This window comes from Denticeps clupeoides, chromosome 16, assembly GCF_900700375.1.
Source record: "Denticeps clupeoides chromosome 16, fDenClu1.1, whole genome shotgun sequence".
In the NCBI taxonomy this organism is placed as follows: Eukaryota; Metazoa; Chordata; class Actinopteri; order Clupeiformes; family Denticipitidae; genus Denticeps; species Denticeps clupeoides.
Window position 1 is genome coordinate 6,804,297 of NC_041722.1, and position 19,868 is coordinate 6,824,164.

General features: G+C 42.6%; 1 protein-coding gene across 1 annotated transcript; it reads right to left on the reverse strand.

Moving 5' to 3' along the window:
• Positions 1 to 988: 988 nt before the first annotated feature.
• Positions 989 to 19,813, reverse strand: usp47 (ubiquitin specific peptidase 47). Its single transcript, XM_028956848.1, has 28 exons — positions 19,542 to 19,813; positions 15,787 to 15,981; positions 14,677 to 14,790; positions 13,589 to 13,742; positions 13,202 to 13,298; positions 12,826 to 12,974; positions 12,633 to 12,712; positions 11,922 to 12,071; positions 11,704 to 11,799; positions 11,441 to 11,593; positions 11,109 to 11,267; positions 10,742 to 10,873; positions 10,498 to 10,574; positions 9,763 to 9,818; positions 9,489 to 9,601; positions 9,221 to 9,328; positions 8,932 to 9,139; positions 8,591 to 8,706; positions 8,124 to 8,243; positions 7,212 to 8,034; positions 6,012 to 6,187; positions 5,855 to 5,935; positions 5,647 to 5,762; positions 4,095 to 4,213; positions 3,302 to 3,432; positions 3,042 to 3,089; positions 2,829 to 2,959; positions 989 to 2,458 (listed from the first exon to the last, which is right to left on the reverse strand). The coding sequence occupies exons 1-28, from the start codon at positions 19,584 to 19,586 to the stop codon at positions 2,284 to 2,286; spliced, it is 4,122 nt and encodes a 1,373-aa protein (XP_028812681.1). The 5' UTR covers positions 19,587 to 19,813; the 3' UTR covers positions 989 to 2,283.
• Positions 19,814 to 19,868: the final 55 nt, after the last annotated feature.

The window sequence follows — 19,868 nt, forward strand, 5'->3', positions numbered from 1 at the left end:
CTGCTCACAAAAATAAAGGAAACACAAAGACATAAGACATCCTAGATCTGAATTAAATACTTATTTTTTTACGTACTTACGTTATTTACGTAGTTGAATATGCTGACAACAAATTCACACAAAAATTTCCATCGATGAATTGATCAACCCATGGAAGTCTGGATTTGGAGTCACACTCAAAATTAATGTGTGTGGCCTTAATGTGGCTGTACAACCTCTCTACAATGCCTGGACGTGCTCCTGATGAGGTGGCAGATGGGCTCCTGAGGGATCTCCTCTCAGACCTGGACTAAAGAATCCACCAACTCCTGGACAGTCTGTGGCACAACATGGTGCTGGTGGATGGAGCGAGACATGATGGCTGGTAGTAGCCTAGTGGGTAACACACGCGCCTATGAACCAGAAGACCTGGGTTCAAATCCCACTTACTACCATTGTGTCCCTGAGCAAGACACTTAACCCTAAGTTGCTCCAGGGAGACTGTCCCTGTAAATACTGATTGTAGGTCACTCTGGATAAGGGCGTCTGATAAATGCTGTAAATGTAAATGCATAGCAGGTTTATGCTAGAGGTTTTAAGAACTCCCTCTCCAGTAAACAGCTTTACAAAAGTAAATTAGAAATTAAAATGCAACGGTGGCATTTAATGTATTCCTTGATTTTATTAATTGAAAATAACTTTTAAACATTTGTTTCACAGCACAATTGGTTCATCTGTGCTGTTCAGTGGCAAAAAAAAAAAAAATCCCCCAATTAAAAACAAATATTTTGCGTTTAACACAAAACACATTATTTTCAAAAAGAGGGGATCGATAGACTCTGTGGCAAAAGCATTCCGAATTGTAAAAGAATAATCTAATAACATAATTACATTCAGAACATGACAAAACTACAATTATGAAAAAGGCTGTTAAATTCCTTTCTAAAAATGCTTTGAATGATGTTCACACGATGCTGAAATCTGAAACAAAAACAAATGCAAAAATGTATTCATATCATTATTCATTTTAATTCTGGATTGGCATGTCTAATGTGAACAGCTGGAGGCAAGGGCCCTGGTGGAAGTGCCAATGTTCTGCCTGGGTCTGTGGTGCCAAGCCCTGGGTCAACGTGCAGCATCCTGGTATCCACAGCCTCTGCTTTCCTCCCATTTCTGTGAAGCGGTGGAAGCGTTCAGCACATTTACGAACTTCACTCCCGGCGTCTGCTTTCAGTTACGCCCCGACAGCAGCAGACCTCCAACTGACTCGTGCTGTCAACATGGTGACGAATTAAAATCAAAAACAAAACAGGAGAAATATTCTAAACATTATTCTGACAAAAGTTTATATACACATCACCTGCAAGACCAAATGGAATAATTGAGCCTGGGGGCAAAACAATAATTTATAAAAGTCAAAAAGGAAGAAAGGTGAGTTTAGATCTGACTGCTTGGACAGTTCTTCTACCTTTGCAGGCTGGCAGACTAGTAATGTACCCATACAGACAACCCCAGGAGAAAGTGCTGCGAGACTGACAGAGCAGATGCTTGGGAAGTCTGAAGATTCTATAACACTCCAGGACAGGGAAGAGGAGACACTTTCTCACTTTGGGGTGGCACCAAACCAACCGGACCAAAACAAACACAAATAAAGGAAATAAAACGGATGTCAAATCATATGAGCGATCTGTTAAACCATCTCTTTTATCATGAAATGATAAAAGGAGAAAATCCCAATGATGAATCTTTGTATGTTATCTGCACACCATAAATGGACATTGGAAAGACAATTGGAAGTTGGCTAGATCTTTTTTTTTTTTTTTTTATAATAGTTTTTATGGACAAAAAAACATGTGCACACACAGACAAGGAGCCAGTCTGCCATTTAGTATCCATTTAAGCCAGAGTTAAACCTACCGATAGAACAATGTGGTGAAAAGATGAAAGAGCGTGACATAGGAGAGCTCTCTTCTGTGTGCAGCTAGTGCACCCCTGTAACAATACATCTGGATGATTTGTCTTAATTTATTATTATTATGAATAGCATTTGCACTTCCCTTTAAACTTTACAGTACAATAAACTATAGTGCACAAGAGTTCTTCTGAGCCCCACCACACCCTTTCTGGAGTTCTGTGTGGAGGTGGTAATGATCACCCCTCCATAGCTCTGTGAGCGGCCATTGCTGGACGCAGGGTAAGGGTGCGCTACACGACGGCAGGCAGGTAGGCCAGTGGAAAACAAAACCTTTCTTTTAAAAAAAGTTTTTTTCTTTTTAAACCAGGGAGATAGAGGTCTGCTCGGCCTTATTCCTGCCCTGGATCTTTGGTGGGACCCCCATCCAAGTAGATCTTGAGGGCCTTCTCCTTACGGGGGGAGTAGCTGACCCGATGGCCTGTCTTCAGTAGCCGGCTGCTCTCTTTTTTCATCAGTTCATTCCTCTCCTCCTCCGAGAGCTCCATGGGCTCCTCTCTGCTATCTCTAGAAGAAAGAAAAAACAAAGAAAAATAAAGGAAGACTGTCTGAAGCACCCCTGATAAACAGCATTAGAGGGACAAAGGGAAAGTTTCACTTCTAAAACTGAAAACAACTGTGGTTGACCAATAAGGACACTTCAATGACTGAGGCTGAGAGGCAATTTGCTGATACAATACATTGCACTGCTACTGCTGCTAATTCTACTACTACTAATAAGACTAAAAATGCTACAAATAATAACAAATTACACATACTGGCATTAAACATTAAAAGAAACAAAATACATTTTTTCAATGTTAAAAATGTATGTTTTAGTTCCCTGCATGCAGATCTGAGTACAGGGGTTCATTGTCACTGCCTGTGTACCCCATACCTGTAAAAGACAACAGCTCCGTCGTCACAGATGTACAGGGGCCAGACATTGAGTGTAGAGACTTTAGGGTTCCAATCCAAGTCCTGGTGGATCTCCAGCACTGAGATGTCACAAGGAAATGTCCCTCGACCCTATAGATGGGACAAAGCGAGTGAGAAAAGTTCTGGCAAGTCACAATGACATGAAGCCCAAGAGGAAAGCTGTTGCCTATACCTTGGCAAAATCCAGGTTTTCGAGTAGGATCCCACTGATTTCGCTGAGCTGCAACGGTAAATATGCACAAGACTTTAAAATGCTGAGTCTCAATTTTCACCTCCTAGTGCTCAATTCCAGTTACAGCATTTCTGCAGGGAAATGTAACGTAATGTATTTACAGCTGGCCCACATTACATATGCAGTAACTACAGTGGGCCACTGCGAAAAACTCCCAGTCAGCCCCATCAAACCCAATCATGAGGAAAGTGCACACACACCTTCTCCTTGAGCTCTTCAACACTGCTGCTTTCCAGTACCACCTCCTGGAAAGGCTCCAGCTTCATTTGGGACGGGCACCAGCGGCGGGTCAAAACTGCCAGGTGAGACATTGACTTCATGCGCTCTGGTTCTGGTAAACAACAAACAGGTCAATACATGCACAAATACCAGCATTTCACGGAACAGCACTGAAAATATTACTTTCTATTAAAGTAAAGCAAGCATAAAAAAAAAACCAAAAAGGTCATTTCAAAGTTTAAAAGAGTAATTTCACCACTGATCCAGGGGAAGTTCCCCCATTCTGAAGAAACTGTGAGTGTTATTAATGCCTGCAAGTTCTTGTTGCACACTGTATAATTGCTGTTACTTAGTTTAATATCCAGTGCGACCGCTTAATCAAGAGAGTTTTGTTGCATGATACATTTTAAATGACCACCCACAATCCATTAAACACACAGATTTCCGAGAAGGCATTGCAGACAGCTTATGGCACTTCACAATTCCTGCTGGCAATACAAATAAAACAACTTAAAGGGAGCTGGTCACTCCATATAGCTGCATTCCTAGAAATACTACATGTTTATTGAACTTATGACCTGAAGTAAAAAAAAAAAAAATTATTTGGCATTAGTCTGAAATTCTCATCATTTACAACAAATACTAATAATGACATATGAAAAGGGTCACAGCAGAACTGGTTACAGTTGGAAAAAAAAAAAAAGATTAAATGTAACACTGTGGACATTGTAGCTGGCCAGCAAACAGGCTAATTATATTCTAAGAAGTATTTACCCTCAAGGACCTCCAAGAAAACCTCCCAGTTGCTTGAGATGTTGATGTCCTCTTCGTAGACATGGTAGTCCAAGAACACAGTCCCGGGGTTCTTCCAGGTCTTCTTCCTGAGTCGAAACCTAGACGTGGACAGGGCCTTCATTAGCATGCAGGGAGAGTTTGGACGCGACTCAGCTGTTGAGTCACTATATTTTTTTTTAAAAGGTTAGAACAGTGACTCACAGGCTGGTAAAAATTCATGAGAAAAACAAAACAGGAACATTGAGTCTCAAAATGCGTGTGAAGACCAATATCAGCACAACACTAAATGTCTCATCAGAAGACTGAGGTTTTTACATTTATTCAAGCATAAGTATTACAGTTGAAAGGCTGCTGAAGGAAAGCTTAAAAAAAAGAATAAAATAAACACTATCTTTAGAAAGAAACAAGGACAACGAAGAATGGCTGAATGGGAGGGGGCAGACTCATTCAATAATTATATCAATATACACATCATTGTAATGGCATAATCATGTGTGTGTACAGTCGTGGCCAAAAGTGGCACAAATACTGGTTTTCACATTGCTTGATTTTTTTTTGCCAGTTGTTCCTGTGGTGTATTGTGAAGTATAATTACAGGCCTTTTGTAAGCTGTGAAGTATTTTATTGACCCTTACATGAAGCTTATGCAAAGAGTCAATATTTGCAGTGTTGGCACTATTTTTCCACAAGACCTCTGCAATTCGCCCTGCCATGCTGTCAATCAACTTCTGGGCCAAATCCCGATTGATGGCAACCCATTCCAACATAATCAGTGCTTGGAGTTCGTCAGAATTTGTGGGTTTTTGTTTGTCCACCCGCCTAATGAGGATCGACCACAAGTTCCGGGAGTTTCAGAGAAAATGACTTTACCCCAGTCCTCAGCAGTCCAATCCCTGTACCTTTTGCAGAATATCAGTTTGTCCTTGATGTTTTTCTTGGAGAGAAGTGGCTTATTTGCTGCTTTTCTTTACAACAGGTCATGCTACAAAAATCTTCACCACACCGTCCATGCAGATGCATGCACACCTGCCCTCTGCAATTCCTGAGCAAGTTCTGCACTGGTGGCACCCTGAACCTGCAGCTGAATCATCTTTAGGAGATGGTCCTGATGCTTGCTGGACATTCTTGGGCATCATGAAGCCTTCAGAAGCCTTCTTCACACTTGAACCTTTCTCCTTGAAGTTTTTGATAAATGGTTGATTTAGGTGCAATCTTAGTAGCAGCAAGATTAGTCCCTTTTTATGACAAGCACACTTTAATTAACATGGTCACTGAAATGATCTCAGCAGGTCCTTTAGCAGCAGGGCTGAAATGCATTGGAAATATTTTTTTTGTTTGTTTTTTTTTCCCATTTCAAGAGACACGGTCACGATCACTCTTCATAACATTCTGGAGTATATGCAAATTTCCATAATAAAAATGGAAGCAGCAAACTTTGTGAAAACCAGTATTTGTCACTATCAAAACCTTTGGCCACGACTGCATATGTGGCAAATTCATTATGCAGAAAATCTCGAAAAGTCATTCTTACCTGTCAATGGTGAGGTTCAGCTTGCATTGTTCTTTTAGGAGGGGCAGCAGCTCCTCTTTGGACTGCTTGACTGTCATGCCTTTGGCAAACACTGTGTCCACCAGGAACTTACAAGGCTGTGGGTCACAAATAAAAATACTGACCACCGCATGAAAACAAACCTAAACCCACTACTGACATTTCATCACACTGCTCAACATGAACATACCTCCGGGTCATTTATGAGCAGCTGGTACACTTTGACGCGATACTCTCCTTTTTTCAGTGCTCTTCCGAGCCGAATGGTTATCTGGCAAAATCACAAAGTCATTTAAATCTGTATACAAAATTTAAAACAACTGACAACAGTCTGGCCAAACACCAACCTTATTGTCATCAGAGAAAGACGAAAGTGTTTCGTTAAGCCGGACACTCTCAAACTCCTGGTTGTTGGAGTAGACCCGAAAGACCTTGAACTGCGTAGATGTGACCCCGACAAAGGGTTCTAAGTTCTGTTTAAACATGGCCAGTGTAATTCTCTTATCCACATGGACTAGTAAACCTGGAGCCAAAATGACAAAAGGCACATCCTGGTCAGTACAACAGTTTCTTCAGGTAGAGCAAATTGAAGGATTTTTGAGAATGAAAAGATCATACTAATATCATGACCATGTCTCAAAATTGAGACATGTACATTTAAAACTGAACACAATGAGTATAAACAAAGAATCATACTTGTGTGACCATGAATTTAATGGTAAAATCCAGGTAGAATCCAAGTGCCTGGATGAAAAGAATAAACCCTTTATCTAAAGCATCAAATGTTTGCTCTGAATTTGAAAATGAGCACGCCCACTTGCACAGCCGATAAAATGCGGACTCATTACAGGCCACATGTCTTGGAGCAATAATTATGAGCAGATGCTGCATTTTGTCTCATCAACAGCGCTGTAATGATGGGTGATCTGAGACCAAATTTGTGATTCAAATGTCCAGAATGTTGCAGTTCCAGGAAACCGAATCATACTGCAACCTGTTGCAAACCTTACCAATTTCACAATTATATAATAATCCTGACATTATCCTTATTATTCTGTTTAGTATGTAAGGTAATGCATATAATAGTGGAATGTAGCATAGCACTGAAGTCAAAACAAAATTGACTTCAGGTGACGTTCCCACATACTTCTCCCTGAGCAGGGGACCCTGCCAGGCAGACAACTGCACATTTGGGTTATATGCAAGTGCAGGATTTACACTGTGCTGTAATGGGTGGTAGTAGCCTAGTGGGTAAAGCACTTGACTATGATTCACAGGATCAAGCCCACTTACTACCACCGCGTACCTGAGCAAGAGGGGGGCTGTCCCTGTAGCTACTGCTTGTAAGGCGCTCTGGATAAGGACGTCTGATAAATATAAATGTATATTCACATATTACCAGTATTGGTATCTAAATAGCTGATTTAGGTATGATCATGAAAAACTGGCACTTGTAAGAAAAACCTGTTGGTGCAGTTGGTTCTGTATGGCCTGATTTGCAACACCCTTACACACCTACTAGTTAAGCTGACCTAGAACAGACTCACATTTCTGCCAATCGACAGCCTCGTCCTCCTGAGTGCAGGACTCTGCTCTGAAGTACAGATACTGCATTTCAGCTTTGCTCTTGCCATTCTCGTCATATTCACTATCTGTTCCCGAGTCCTCCTCAGCAGTGTCCCATGTCTCCTTCTTGGCCTCGTGGGCTTTGGAGCGGCGACTGCTGGTGATGCTGTGGGAGTCCAGACCATTGGCCAGGGGCAAAGGACCATTATCAGCATTGCAGAGCGTATCGCTGCTGTGGCTCGAACTCAGGATGTCGCTGTCGACAGAGCTAGTGCTGCGGTCGTTGTTCAAATCGGAGTCTGACCGTTCCTCCGACGGGAACTGATGCTCCTGGTCTGAGGAGCCACCACAGGCACCGGCGCCAGCACCGCTGACTGCCCGAACATGGCAATCAGGCAAAGACGATATGGGTGGTAGCTGGGAAGTCTGGGAGATGGGGTCGGTCTCCGGGGCCGGTGAGTCAATGTGATCAAAGTCACTGTGTCCAGAACTCTTTTGGCCACCCCTGGTGCTCAGGGCCTGCTGTTGCTGTAGAGAAAGATTCTTCAGTTTTTCTGTGCTCTCTTCAAGGATGGCCTCCACAGACTTCCTGCAGCCCTTTGACCCCTCCAAAGAATCCTCAGAGTCAGCTCCCCCACCGCCCCCTTTAGGGCAACTAGTTCTATTAGCCAGAGAGCCGGGTGACTGCTCTGGCAGGGAGACAAACAGTCTGATTGTGTTCCCATAGCGATCCAGCAGTTTCCACAAAAGCGAGTCAGTGAAAGTGACTTGATCATCTGTAGAATCCGAGCTTTCCACAAAAACCTACAAGAAAAATGGAAGATTTTTCAGATATTTACAAACATCTGTCTAATGCACTGAACAGACAGACTCTATACAGATACGTTAGAGACCTTGTTGCTCCTGAAGAAACCTTCTGCTTTGAGTGTCTTGTTGGGCACATAGAGGAGCCGAATGTCATTATAGCAGCGCTCCAGGACGATACGCATGGTTTCAGCAGGAAGCCCAGTAGCCTGGAAAAGATATGAATTAGGGAGACCCAAATCTCATTGCTTCATATTCACACTAGAGCACATGAAGCCTGGGATCACCACACCCTCAAACATCTCTGTCATGACAGATGTTTAACACTCTTTTTGGAAATGAGGACCAGCATCACATTTATTGAATGACATTATGAAAAATTGAAAAATCTGGCCACCCTATTCAGAGCTGAGGTATCTCATGAGATCGTACTGGACCCGTGCCCGCTTGCTGGGTCCCTCTCAGGCATATAAGTCCATGGGACTTCTGTTCTCTGCACAATACAACAGTTTTCTTCTTCAGAAGTAAATCTAGTGATTTTCAAGGGTGTGTCTACCTGTGCAATCAGCTGCTTGAACTCTGTGACTGTCTGGTTTAGGTAGGCCCTGACACTCAGGGGTGGGGCAATGATCTCACTTTTCAAATCCACAACATGGACCTTCACCATGACCTCTAAAGAAACAGAGTGACAGACATGTCACAAAAAATGTTACAGAAACAGTTCAACATTCAAAGCAATTGTGTTAGTTGTAAAATTTTACAAAAATAAATCCCACGTGATCCAATCATGTAAAGCGACAGTTTAATCATCACACAATTATCTCCTCATCTCATTAAGAGAAAGGATGACTTCCTGCACTGATGCTGGAAAAAAAAAAAAAAAGAAAAAAGTATTACCTCCTGGTTTGTAGGGTTGAAAGACTTGATCTGGCTGGCGGGTCTCCAACAGCAGGTCAAACATGTATGAGGACTTGACCCCACCAAGGAGAAGGCCCATGGGCATGTCCTCCTCACCTTCATATGATCGCTCTAGATACTCATGGAACTCATCATACTTTACCAAACGACAACAGACCAATGGAACCACATCTTCCAAGTCCATCAACTAAGAGAGAAAAAAGCTGATTGTTCCCTTGACTGTAAAAACTAATAAACATACAAGGAGAGAAGCGGTGAGCTGAAGTACCTTGTAGGCCATCTCTGTGGCCTCTCTGAGCGTTTTGTCCTTGTGGACCTCCAGCTTGTTCTCCATCATCATCATCTTCTTCACTGGATGCATGCAGAATAGCTTTATCTGTTAATAAAATGTACAACCAGAGCATGATACACAGCTGCTGAGGACCTGCTATGGCACAACACAAATTCTTCCAGACACCAAAACCAGACACTTGAATTTAGCTCTGCTATAGGGATCAAGGTCTTGTCTCCTGAACCCATGGTGTGAAGGGGATTACCTTGCATGTGTTGCGCTCAATTTCCCTCTGCCTCTTTTCCTGCTCCTCTGACTCCTTCTCCTTCTGGACCAGACGTTGGATGTGCACTGGGAAGTCTTCAACTTCCATGTACTCTGATAAATAGAAACCAATGATTGGATCAGAATTCTAAATATTAATACGAGACATCAATACCTTTAATCTGGCTTTTTTTTTTTTTTTACTTTTCTTTGGCATCTTATTATTGTACACTATTGTATAGTGTAAACAAACAAAAAAAAAAAACAGAACTTACTTGCATTTCTTGTGGTATCTTTCAACCTGTACATCAGCATGTATGCATTGGTAGAGCTGGTTGAAAAAGTCAAATGTTTGCAGCATCAGAAATAGGTAATAAAAACAATAAAAGTGCATACAAAGACATTCAATGCCTGATTGGATTGCAAGACTTATTTTAGTTGTGCATTCTGGTTATTCCAGAAAAATGAGCACATGTACAGATAAAAAAAAAAATCAAGATCAATTGAAGTCTCCTTGATAATGGTAAGTCAAGTGAAAATTATGTACACCAATCAGCCATAATATTTGGACCAGTGACAGGTGAATTGAATAATATTGATTATATTATTATTACAATTGGCTGGATATACAAGGTGGAAAATCCTGGGAAAGTAATAGGATTTCAGCTGTTTTGACAACTCTGACAAAAGCACCTACAGTGCCAATGACAATTAGAACTGGACCATGGCGCAATGGAAAAAGAGGGTCTGACAAGTCATGGTGTTGATGGTCGGGGAAAGACCATAATATAGAATTATATAATATAATAAAGAATCAAAGATTCTGCTACTAACATCTTGGTGGCACATTGCACAGCATATCTTCAGAGGTCTAGAAGAGTCCATACTACAATGGTCATTGGTCAAGTTGTTTTAGTGGCAAAAGGGGGACCAACTTAATATTAAGCGGATGGCCAATGTTATCGCTGAGTGTTGACTACACCTTCAGAGAATCCAGAAGATATACAAACCTGGTAAAAGCGCCAGCATAATATCCTCTGCTCCCAGAAGACCCACCATACGTCTTCCTAATGTCATCTTGTGTTATCTGCAGAAACATGCACAGCACACCAAAAACAAACCATAATAAAACAAGGGCTTGAAGACTTAATCTGTCCATCACAGATGCAACCCCTCCCTCAAGCACCCACCAGCCCACACAATTACAAATCTCCTCCCAACCAGTTGTGCAAATAGACAGGCATGTTTGCTGACCTTGCTGACATGCTGGTCGTTGAAGCTATACCACTGGCCATCACTGAAAGACTTGATACAGGCATAGTAGTGACCTCCCGCTGCACTCCCAGAGTGCACCATGACGGAGAACAGCTCAAAGGTTAGTGAGCTCTGAACAGAAACATGGAAAATGACACCAGTATAGGGTTACTCACATCTAAATTCAGTGAACAATTAGCTCTGACGGCCAGTTACAGTGTTCCCACAATGACTCAGAGGTAGACAGGGTGTTAGAACACAGTAAGGTTAAAGATGCTTTTTTTTTTAGCTACATATAGCACCTGTACCCATAGGACTGGGTACGCTTTGCTAAGGTTGTGTACCGCTGGCGGTGGGTGGCAGTTACCTTTGGTTTCATTACCCTCTCAGTGCTGCTGGTGTTGTCAAGGCAGATACCCTCATCTACACCATCATCTGTGCAGAAGTCATTGCTCATCTGGTCGCTGTGACAGCTACCTTCATTTTCTGCCCCACTGTCAGTGCAGCTTTCTGTCTGGGGAGACTTCTGGAGAGAGACAAAGAAAAAGAAAGATCAGTTTCATAGATAAATCATTAATATCTTAAATCAGGATTATCAGATCAATAAATATGAAGAAAAAAAAGATCGAAAAAATATTTTAAACTGTTATTCAAACAATTTTATCAAGCATCCTCCCCTCTCCAGTGACACAGTCTTACTTCATCTTCCACGTCAATGAAGGGGCTCATGTCAAGTTCCTCGGGGAAGGTCATGCGGTTATTAAGCTTGATGCGGTGCATAGTGCTGTAGTCAAAGTCAAAGCGTTTCAGCTGTAGGGTAAGCAGGTATGGAAAGTGGAGAAATCTCAGGCCCTAAGGACAGACAATTGACCACTGAGAATGAGACCATTCTGCAAAGCACTCAAAAGCTGAACAACGATTTGGCTTGATTAAACCCAGAAATGTTAACAAAACTGACTTGCCTTGCGAGCATCACACTTTTTTTTGCAGCGCTCACAGAAATACTGGTTCGGCCCATCCAGAGTCTCAGGCTGTACGAATGCCTGCAAGGCTTCCTCCTGTGAGACACACAATCAACATCAAAAGATACCAAATGAAAAAAAAAAAAAAAAAAAAACCCTCTGTGTGTTAGCAATTAAGTCCCAACTATTTCACTTCCACAGATCCAACGTGAGCTCACCACACTGCCAAATGCCTGACTGGCACCGAAAGGCCGGATAACCAATGGGATGTCCAAGTAGGTGTCAATCCTCCAGCTCTCATAGCCACACTCCAGGCAGCGCACATAGTCCTTCAGCTTCCCCTGGTACAGCTGGTTGATAAGGTCAGCCTGGGCAGGAACCGACAACATTGTACCATGGCACAAAAATACAGTAATAATACAGGAATTATACTGGCCTTAGATGAACTTGGTGAAATGGTAGGAACTGTTTTAAATTCTCATTGAAATAAATGAGAAAACGAACAAGATCACTGAGGATGGATTGGTTTAGATGATGGGTGGGTGATAATATGAAGATCATGGAGAGCAATTTGGCATATTTGGTTAAATGCAGTGGCTCCAAGATGTTCTGGCAAATCAAACACTGAAGTCAACAATTTATTTTTCCAATTGTGGCAGGAACTAAGAAGTGGCAAAACAATGCAAGCTTGTCAGAAGCTAAGCTCTGCAGCTCTCTAATTAAAACCAGTCATGCCACAGCTCAGTGCAGAACAGGCCAGATAATAAAAAAAAAAAGTGTTTACACAAACTCCCCATCCCAGAAATAACTGGCCCCGGAGCTTTATCACCAGTTATACCCCTGCCACACTAGTGCCTTTGTTCAGAGCAAAACAGGAGGTCTCCCATTGGCTGTGGATTAGTATTTGGCTGATAGAAGGGAGGGAGTACCTGCTCGGTCTGCTTCCACTTTTGCTCCAGGGCGTCAAACATGACCCGGCAAAGTTCCTGGACATCATGTTGCTGCCAGGCTTCAAAGGCATAAACGGACACCGTAAGAACTCAGAAAGACTCGTAAGAACACAGAACTAAATACTCGGAAATGGAATGCAAAACAGGTGCACTCCTGGCCATGATCACGAACCTTCACTACTGTCCCATCCAAAACTGCGAGTGACATCAGTTGTCTCGATGGCGCGTTTCTTGCTGGTCTGCAGCAGCACAAACAGCCGCTGCAGCTGGTAGGGGATACTGTTGACCGGGTCCTCCTCTGAGTCAGATACAAACTCCCAGCTGTGGAGAAAGCGGACAACTAGTCAGGAAAGGGGGACATGAGTTCAAGTAAAGTTCAAGTAAAGAGTTCAAGTAAAAGAAATACAACAAAACACAGTTTGGAATCTCTAATATCTAGAATTATAATAAAATAATTAGAATAATATTAATATAATAATATTGTGGCAAGTAATAATATTGAGCATTTGATGCAGCATCTGTGAGAACCACAGTGTAATTTAACTCACTTGTACAGTGCATTTCGGAACTCTGGAGTCATGAAGAGTGTCTGAAGCAGGCTGTTCAGGTAGCAGGTCATGGCTTGATTCACCAAACCAACATATCCTAGCAAAAAGAGAGAGATGAATAGTTAGCTAGCACAAAAGACGCTGATGAACTATGCAAGACAAAAGCACAAACAAACAAACAATAAATAAATAAATAAATGCTGTTCCAGAATGAAACAGAACATTTTTTTTATAAAATTAACTTTTAACACGTAATTATAAGAAGTTACGCAAATAAAAATTAGATTGGTCTTTTAAATAAGAACTCAATCCTGCTTAAAAACTTAAAAACAAAAACAGCGGCTTTAGGTGGTACAACAATTAAAGTGCATGCTGGGTAAAGCATACCAGTCTCTGATTTGTTGAGAATAGAGGAGTAGGAGTAACTGGGGCTGCTGTAGTCACTGCTGCAACCCATGGTGCTGTCCCGTGGAAGAGGGCCGATGAAGCGATCTTGAGAGCTGTCATCCAGGCCATTACTGTCCGCCGTGCCCGATTCATCCTACAGTAGGGGGGGTTCAAACCATATGAAACAGGCAATTAAGGAAGGAACCTGTTTTCCATTACAAATCACTTTACAATCTGACAGTACACACTCTAGACCAGTTGGTTTTGTTAAGAACTGCTGCTGAACATTTAGTCCTCCTTATTAAACAGCTTTAATTTCATCAGCACCAATCCCTACCGATTAACGCAGGGACAGCATTAAAATATGGGTAGACCTTTAGGCCAGAGTTTGTTTGAATGACTGCCTGACAGCTTGTGTGTAACTAGGACTCTACAGAGTGATTACATTTCTCCAACCAACCATTCGATGGGGGAGAACAGAAGTCTCTGCAAACACCCTGTGGTTCAAGCAACAGACGAATTAGCAAACATATCCTATTCTAAACCAATCAGAGATCGCGATGGGCCGGGCTCCGCCTCTGATTGGCCGTGGTCCAGATATTCCTGTACGGCTGAAAGTGAGTAGCAAGGACCCATCAAATAGACAGAGTGGATGTAGCCACGGATTAGACCTTTTTCAGACATTATCAGACATTATTCTGGCGGCGGATGCAACATGACTGTACCAACATACTTGCAAAAAGATCAGGCCGAGATGATCAAGATCAAGCTATTTAAAACACATGCACTTTTAATTTACATTTTCTTTTTATTTCATTTATCTTTCAGCTCAGTGAAGCACTTTATGCACAAACACATTTTCAGTAAGTTACCTCTCTTTCTTTATGCTAACCAGATTGATATTTAATCAATCTGTAAAACTGTTGTTAAATGCAATGCAGTCAGAGATTTGGTGCAGTTAGTAAGTTTGTCTAGAGCCCTGGTGTAGGTCGGAGTATGAGAGACAAAGAGACAGTTCGCTGTTTTATACCCAGTATAACGGTGTGTCCTTATCTATTTCAAAAAGAAGTTGTTTAGCCCGCACTCACTGAGGCGATTTGAGGCTGCTCCCCTTCCTTGTCCATAAGCTGGAGAAAATTCCTCTTGCCAGCTTCGAACCCAGACTCAACAAGCGTCATCTCACTGGTCTGGTCCAGAGGGGCCTGAGAGACAGAAAAACGAGAAGCGAGATGTATTTGTTTAGCCCCTTCTAGGAATGGTCAATGTCAAATCTAGTGTTAAAAACCTTAACACAGCTTGAAAAGAATAACAGAAGTGTGGTGGTGATGAAGACTCATATTTCAATCATGACAGGACCGTTATATTCTATGTATAACTGTGCAGTATTTTTACTCTGAAATCACACTAAATGCTATTGAGGGGTCCAAAAGCAACAATCAAGCAGGGATAACCTGAGAGACCTATTCACCAAAGAACTTTATATTTCCAGATTACTGGAAATGTGCCCCTTTTACATTTACAGTATTTATCAGACACCCTTATCCAGAGCGATTTACAATCAGTAGTAACAGGGACAGTCCCCCCCCTGGAGACAGTCAGGGTTAAGTGTCTTGCTCAGCGCAGGTTAACCTAGCAGTTAAGGAAGCGCCCCCATAATCAGAAGGTTGCAGGTTCAAATCCTGATCTGCCAAGGTGCCACCGAGCAAAGCACCGTCCTCACACACTGCTCCCCGGGCGCCTGTCATGGCTGCCCATTGCTCACTCAGGGTGATGGGTTAAATGCAGAGGACAAATTTCACTGTGTGCACCGTGTGCTGTGCTGCTGTGTATCACATGTGACAATCACTACACTACACAGCGACACAATGGTAGTAAGTGCGGTTTGAACCTGGGTCTTCAGATTCAGAGGCAAGTGTGTTACCCACTAGGCTACTACCCCCACCCCTATTATAACAGAGCTTAATCCACTGTCTGGCTCATTGTGCTCCCTCCCACCGCATCTGTGACCTGGGTCAGGGGCCGGATTAGCACACAGAGCCAGGTGACCAGGGACCAAAATTGTTGACGGCCACTAGGAGAAGGCCAATTTGTAAGAGAAACACATTTCTGCCATCTCTACTGCCCTCATTCGCCGCAATTTGGAAGCTTTTACAGCCTTTAATTCATTGACCATAAACAGTTTACGTCAGATTTCTTACATTGTCGCTGGAGTTGCCCCAGGCCAGATCAAACGAGCCATTCACATAGCCTGCCTTATGGGCCACATCCTCAAAGAGCTCCGAGAGGGAAGTGGAGGCCGGGAGGTTCAGCGTCAGGCGCTCGTTGATGGTCTTGGCATTGGTGGTGTCTTGGACTATGCACAGCACTCGGGGTTCCTCAGCAGCACTCTCTATCTGTAGGGTAAACCCGGAAAAGTGGTGAACGTACATACAGATTTAACACTGAAAATATCCAGGTAGGGGCTCTATTATCTGGAATTTAGTTTTAAATACATGTTTGAATCAAGAAGGATGTCACCTATGTGTTTTTATACAATAGTGAGCACAGTATCACTCACAAATTTAGAAGACTTTGGCACAACAGAAATTTCAGTGTCGATAATAGCCATTTTCAGTAGTGAAGAACGAGTCGTGATTTCTTTCGCGGGGGTCTGTTACTGGCTGATGCTTTAACTTCAGACACATCTGACTGGTGAGTTTGAGGTGAAATTGCACTCCTGATTGTTGAGCTTGACTGTGTCTCACAGGGACAGATGTGATTATCTTATGGGCTTGTTAAAATAGACCATTCCGACCTGTTTTTGACAATAGATTCTAGCCCTCTTGCTTAGAAGAATTTGGACCCATTTTATTAAAATAGGAATAGCACAGACCTCATAAATGTACCTCATTGAAATGTACACACTCATGGGCTCATGCACATTAAAGAGAGAGAAAAGGCTACAATGCCTTATGAAAAATTCTGTCTTGACCATCTCAAAACAAGAGAGAGCCCTGTCAAAAGGTTCATTCAAGGGGACCTGAAAAAAATCTGCAGACATACACAATCGCTAGGAGAATCAAACACTTATTAAATTTATATTTGGAGAGATATTAGTTGACATGCGCAGCCCTGACGTGCCTTATGCAGTCATTCAGATGAGCTCAGTTGCAGTTCAGGGCACAGGCACAATGGCCATGTTTATCTGCCTCCCCACTCCATTGCCGACACGCGTTCACACTGTGGTTTACACTTCGGGACAGAGCCGACTTCCACCGTAACCAGGGCTTGGATATTAATTTCCCCAAAATTTGCCTCCTTAAGTTAGGCACAAAAAGTGAGGCTTCTAAAGACCAGCAATCTAAAGACCAAATGTTTCAGGTCAAGGTTTTGCACACAGTAAGAAAACTGGCCATATAAACCCCTTTCCCCCTGCAGCTATCGCATACAGACTGAAATAACCCCCAGCAGGAGGAACCTGGGAGACCCTCATTTTCATTTCATCAAAAATATTCTGTCCGCAATGACAAATTAAAACATTTAAACATCTTACTAAGATAATAAGCCAAAACAAAGCGATCACCTAAACAGTACAATTAATATGACTGACTGGTAACACAATCTTTTGTATGCATAATGTATTTACACAAAAAATAATCCTACATAAAAATAAATAAATAAATAAAAACAGAGTGTCTGGGGCTTAATCTGTCAAGCCAGAAACACCCACAGATGTCAATACACTAGTAGGTATTACCAGATTAGAGTGTATTTTTGTCAGGGATAATATCACAAGGTGCTGACATGAAGACATGTACCCTGCCTGCCTCTGGAGCTCAGGGAACCGATCCAGAGCTCGCTTACACTAGTCCTAGTGATCACGAGACGAGGAGAGAGAAGCCGACGGCGTCGCATTCGTACACACACACACTGGCGCCGACCCGTGCCCGACTGGTTGCCCATCCAGGTGTGGGTGTGTGTGTGCTATGTTCTTACTTGTTAATGATATAATAAAATAAAGAGGAGCCGATAAGACTTTCATTTCCTGGTATTTGACTTGCTGACGTAGGATCATAACCCAATAGCGAAAATTGCCAAAAAAAAAACAAAAAAAACAAAAGAAAAATAGCTATAAATCTAAATCAAAATGAAATAATTAAAAGTGGGATATGCTGAAATCTATGTTTTAAAAAAAAAAAAAATAAACCAAAGCAAAAACTAGCATGAAAAAGACAGAATGCTGAGAGAAAACTGATTTAGATGGGACAACTCTGAAGGACTCAAATTAAAGAGTCTGCAGTTCTATGAACTAACCAGCGGCCACTTTCTAACTAGACCTGCCCAGAGAAATGACGCAATCAGATTCTACTTGTCCGCTTTTCCCTAAATCGCAAGGATGACGCAAAACTCAGAAACTCACAGAGCACTTGGTATTATATGAAATATCAATCTCTACTACTGTGAGTGGCCTACTACATCAATAAAGGACACGTCCGTCAAGCATCGATAAAAGAGCCAGGATGGCTGGAGCAGTCACGAGCACGCTGGGTTTTTTTAAAACTCTGGTTAAGGCATCATGACCGCAGGCCCAGAGGAAGGGAGAGCGGTTGCTGGGAAGACCAGATTATGGGCATTTCGTTAAATGATGCAGTCAGTACAGCAACTACTGGAAAGTTGTCATAACCCTGCACAAGCTAAATGTGTGTTTTGCACATGTGAAAGTCATTATGAAACACAGCACACGGGGACACAACGAAATGTGTCCTCTGCATTTAACCCATCACCCTTGGTGAGCAGTGGGACAGCCATGTCACTTTGTGGCACATTGGCGATTCGGGATTCTGATTACGGGTCCACTGTCCCGATAGGCATGGAAAAAAGATAATGAAGGCACCATTTAACAATTTTCTCTAATTGGCTGGTGTCAAAAAGCTAATTATACACCCCATTGTGAATAGTCGTTATTAACCTGAGAATAGTTGGTTCAAACCAACAACTTAATACATAATTACATTAGTCAATTAACAATAGCATACCATGGCAAACGCATTTGAGGTGATTATGGGTGTGGCAGCCACATACATTAAAACATTTAAAATATATATATATTTATTTTCACTGAGGTGAAGGGACAGGAAATTACTTGAAAGGAGCAAATATCGCAGAAGCATCAGACATTAGACAACTGCTGAAAATGGAACGCAAAACAAGGAAAATGCAACAAATATCCTGAAACGTTATGTACGTGCGTGCCCTTTTATATATATATTAACTTTCCTCTTGTCATAAATGAGTACGTGTGACACCATTTTTGCCCACGAAAACATTTGTTCTAGAAGCACAACAACGAGGGCCCAGGAAAGTGCCCTGCCCCCGGGCGCCTCTCCGTCAATTAAAATGACTCGCAATCGTTCATGTCACCCAGAATATCTGATGCCACGCCAGTGCGCGTCTTAATCCACATGTTGAAACAGCCGGAGGGCTAAGATAAGACAGCTAGCTGGCTAGCTCTCGTTCAGGCACCGCTAAATGCTGGATTATCATGGCTTTCCAAAACATTTAGCGGCTAACGGGACTGCAATGGCAACCAAAAAAAAAAACTAAACAAAAAGCGACAGTGTACGCGTCCTGTGCGTGTTAAGTGCTCGCCGACTGTGTTTGCGGCGAAGTTGAGTTTAATGAAAAAAAAAAAAACAAGACAAAAGTGAGCCAGTCGTGTAAACTGGGCATCAATGCTAGTTGGCATCGCGTAGCTTCAACAGCTAATTCGTTAGCTGGCTAAAGGCGGCGTTAGCATCCACGGCTAGCACCCACTCCTGCGAAACGACCATCAACTTCTGCTTTAACGACTTTTATCCGACAAAATCTAATTTGGTTAGAAAGAAAAAAAACGGACGAGCACCACAGGTGCCCCGCGGGGCGGTCAGGCGCCCGGCCACGACGCGATCTGTGCGGGCTTTGATGATCTTCTCACCTCCTTGGGCACGAGCTGGTTCTCTTCGCTGGGCACCATTTCCATTCGGACAGCAGTTTTTTTTATTCGGACATCTACCCGATAATTCGGATGTCAGTGAGAAGTCTGAAGGCCGGTGTACGCAAACATCGTTTGTGGCTTTTTGGCTCGGTCTTGTTGAACGCCAGCAGCCGAACGGGACCGGGTAAAAACTTTGTAATCAAACTGACCGCAGATACTTTTCTTGTCACTTAAACCACCTATGCACGAACGGCAATCAATCGGGGGGAAGGGGGGAGGGTGTCGGGTAGTATCGCGAGATTCTGGCGTCACTTCCTCAAATCCCGG

Coding starts and splice junctions, on each gene's coding strand:
- usp47 (XM_028956848.1), bottom strand. CDS start 19,586: ATGGAAATGGTGCCCAGCGAAGAGAACCAGCTCGTGCCCAAGGAG. Junction 9,602..9,762: donor AGATACCACAAGAAATGCAA/GTAAGTTCTGTT, acceptor TCTATTTATCAG/AGTACATGGAAGTTGAAGAC. Junction 4,214..5,646: donor CTGAACCTCACCATTGACAG/GTAAGAATGACT, acceptor GTCCACGTCTAG/GTTTCGACTCAGGAAGAAGA.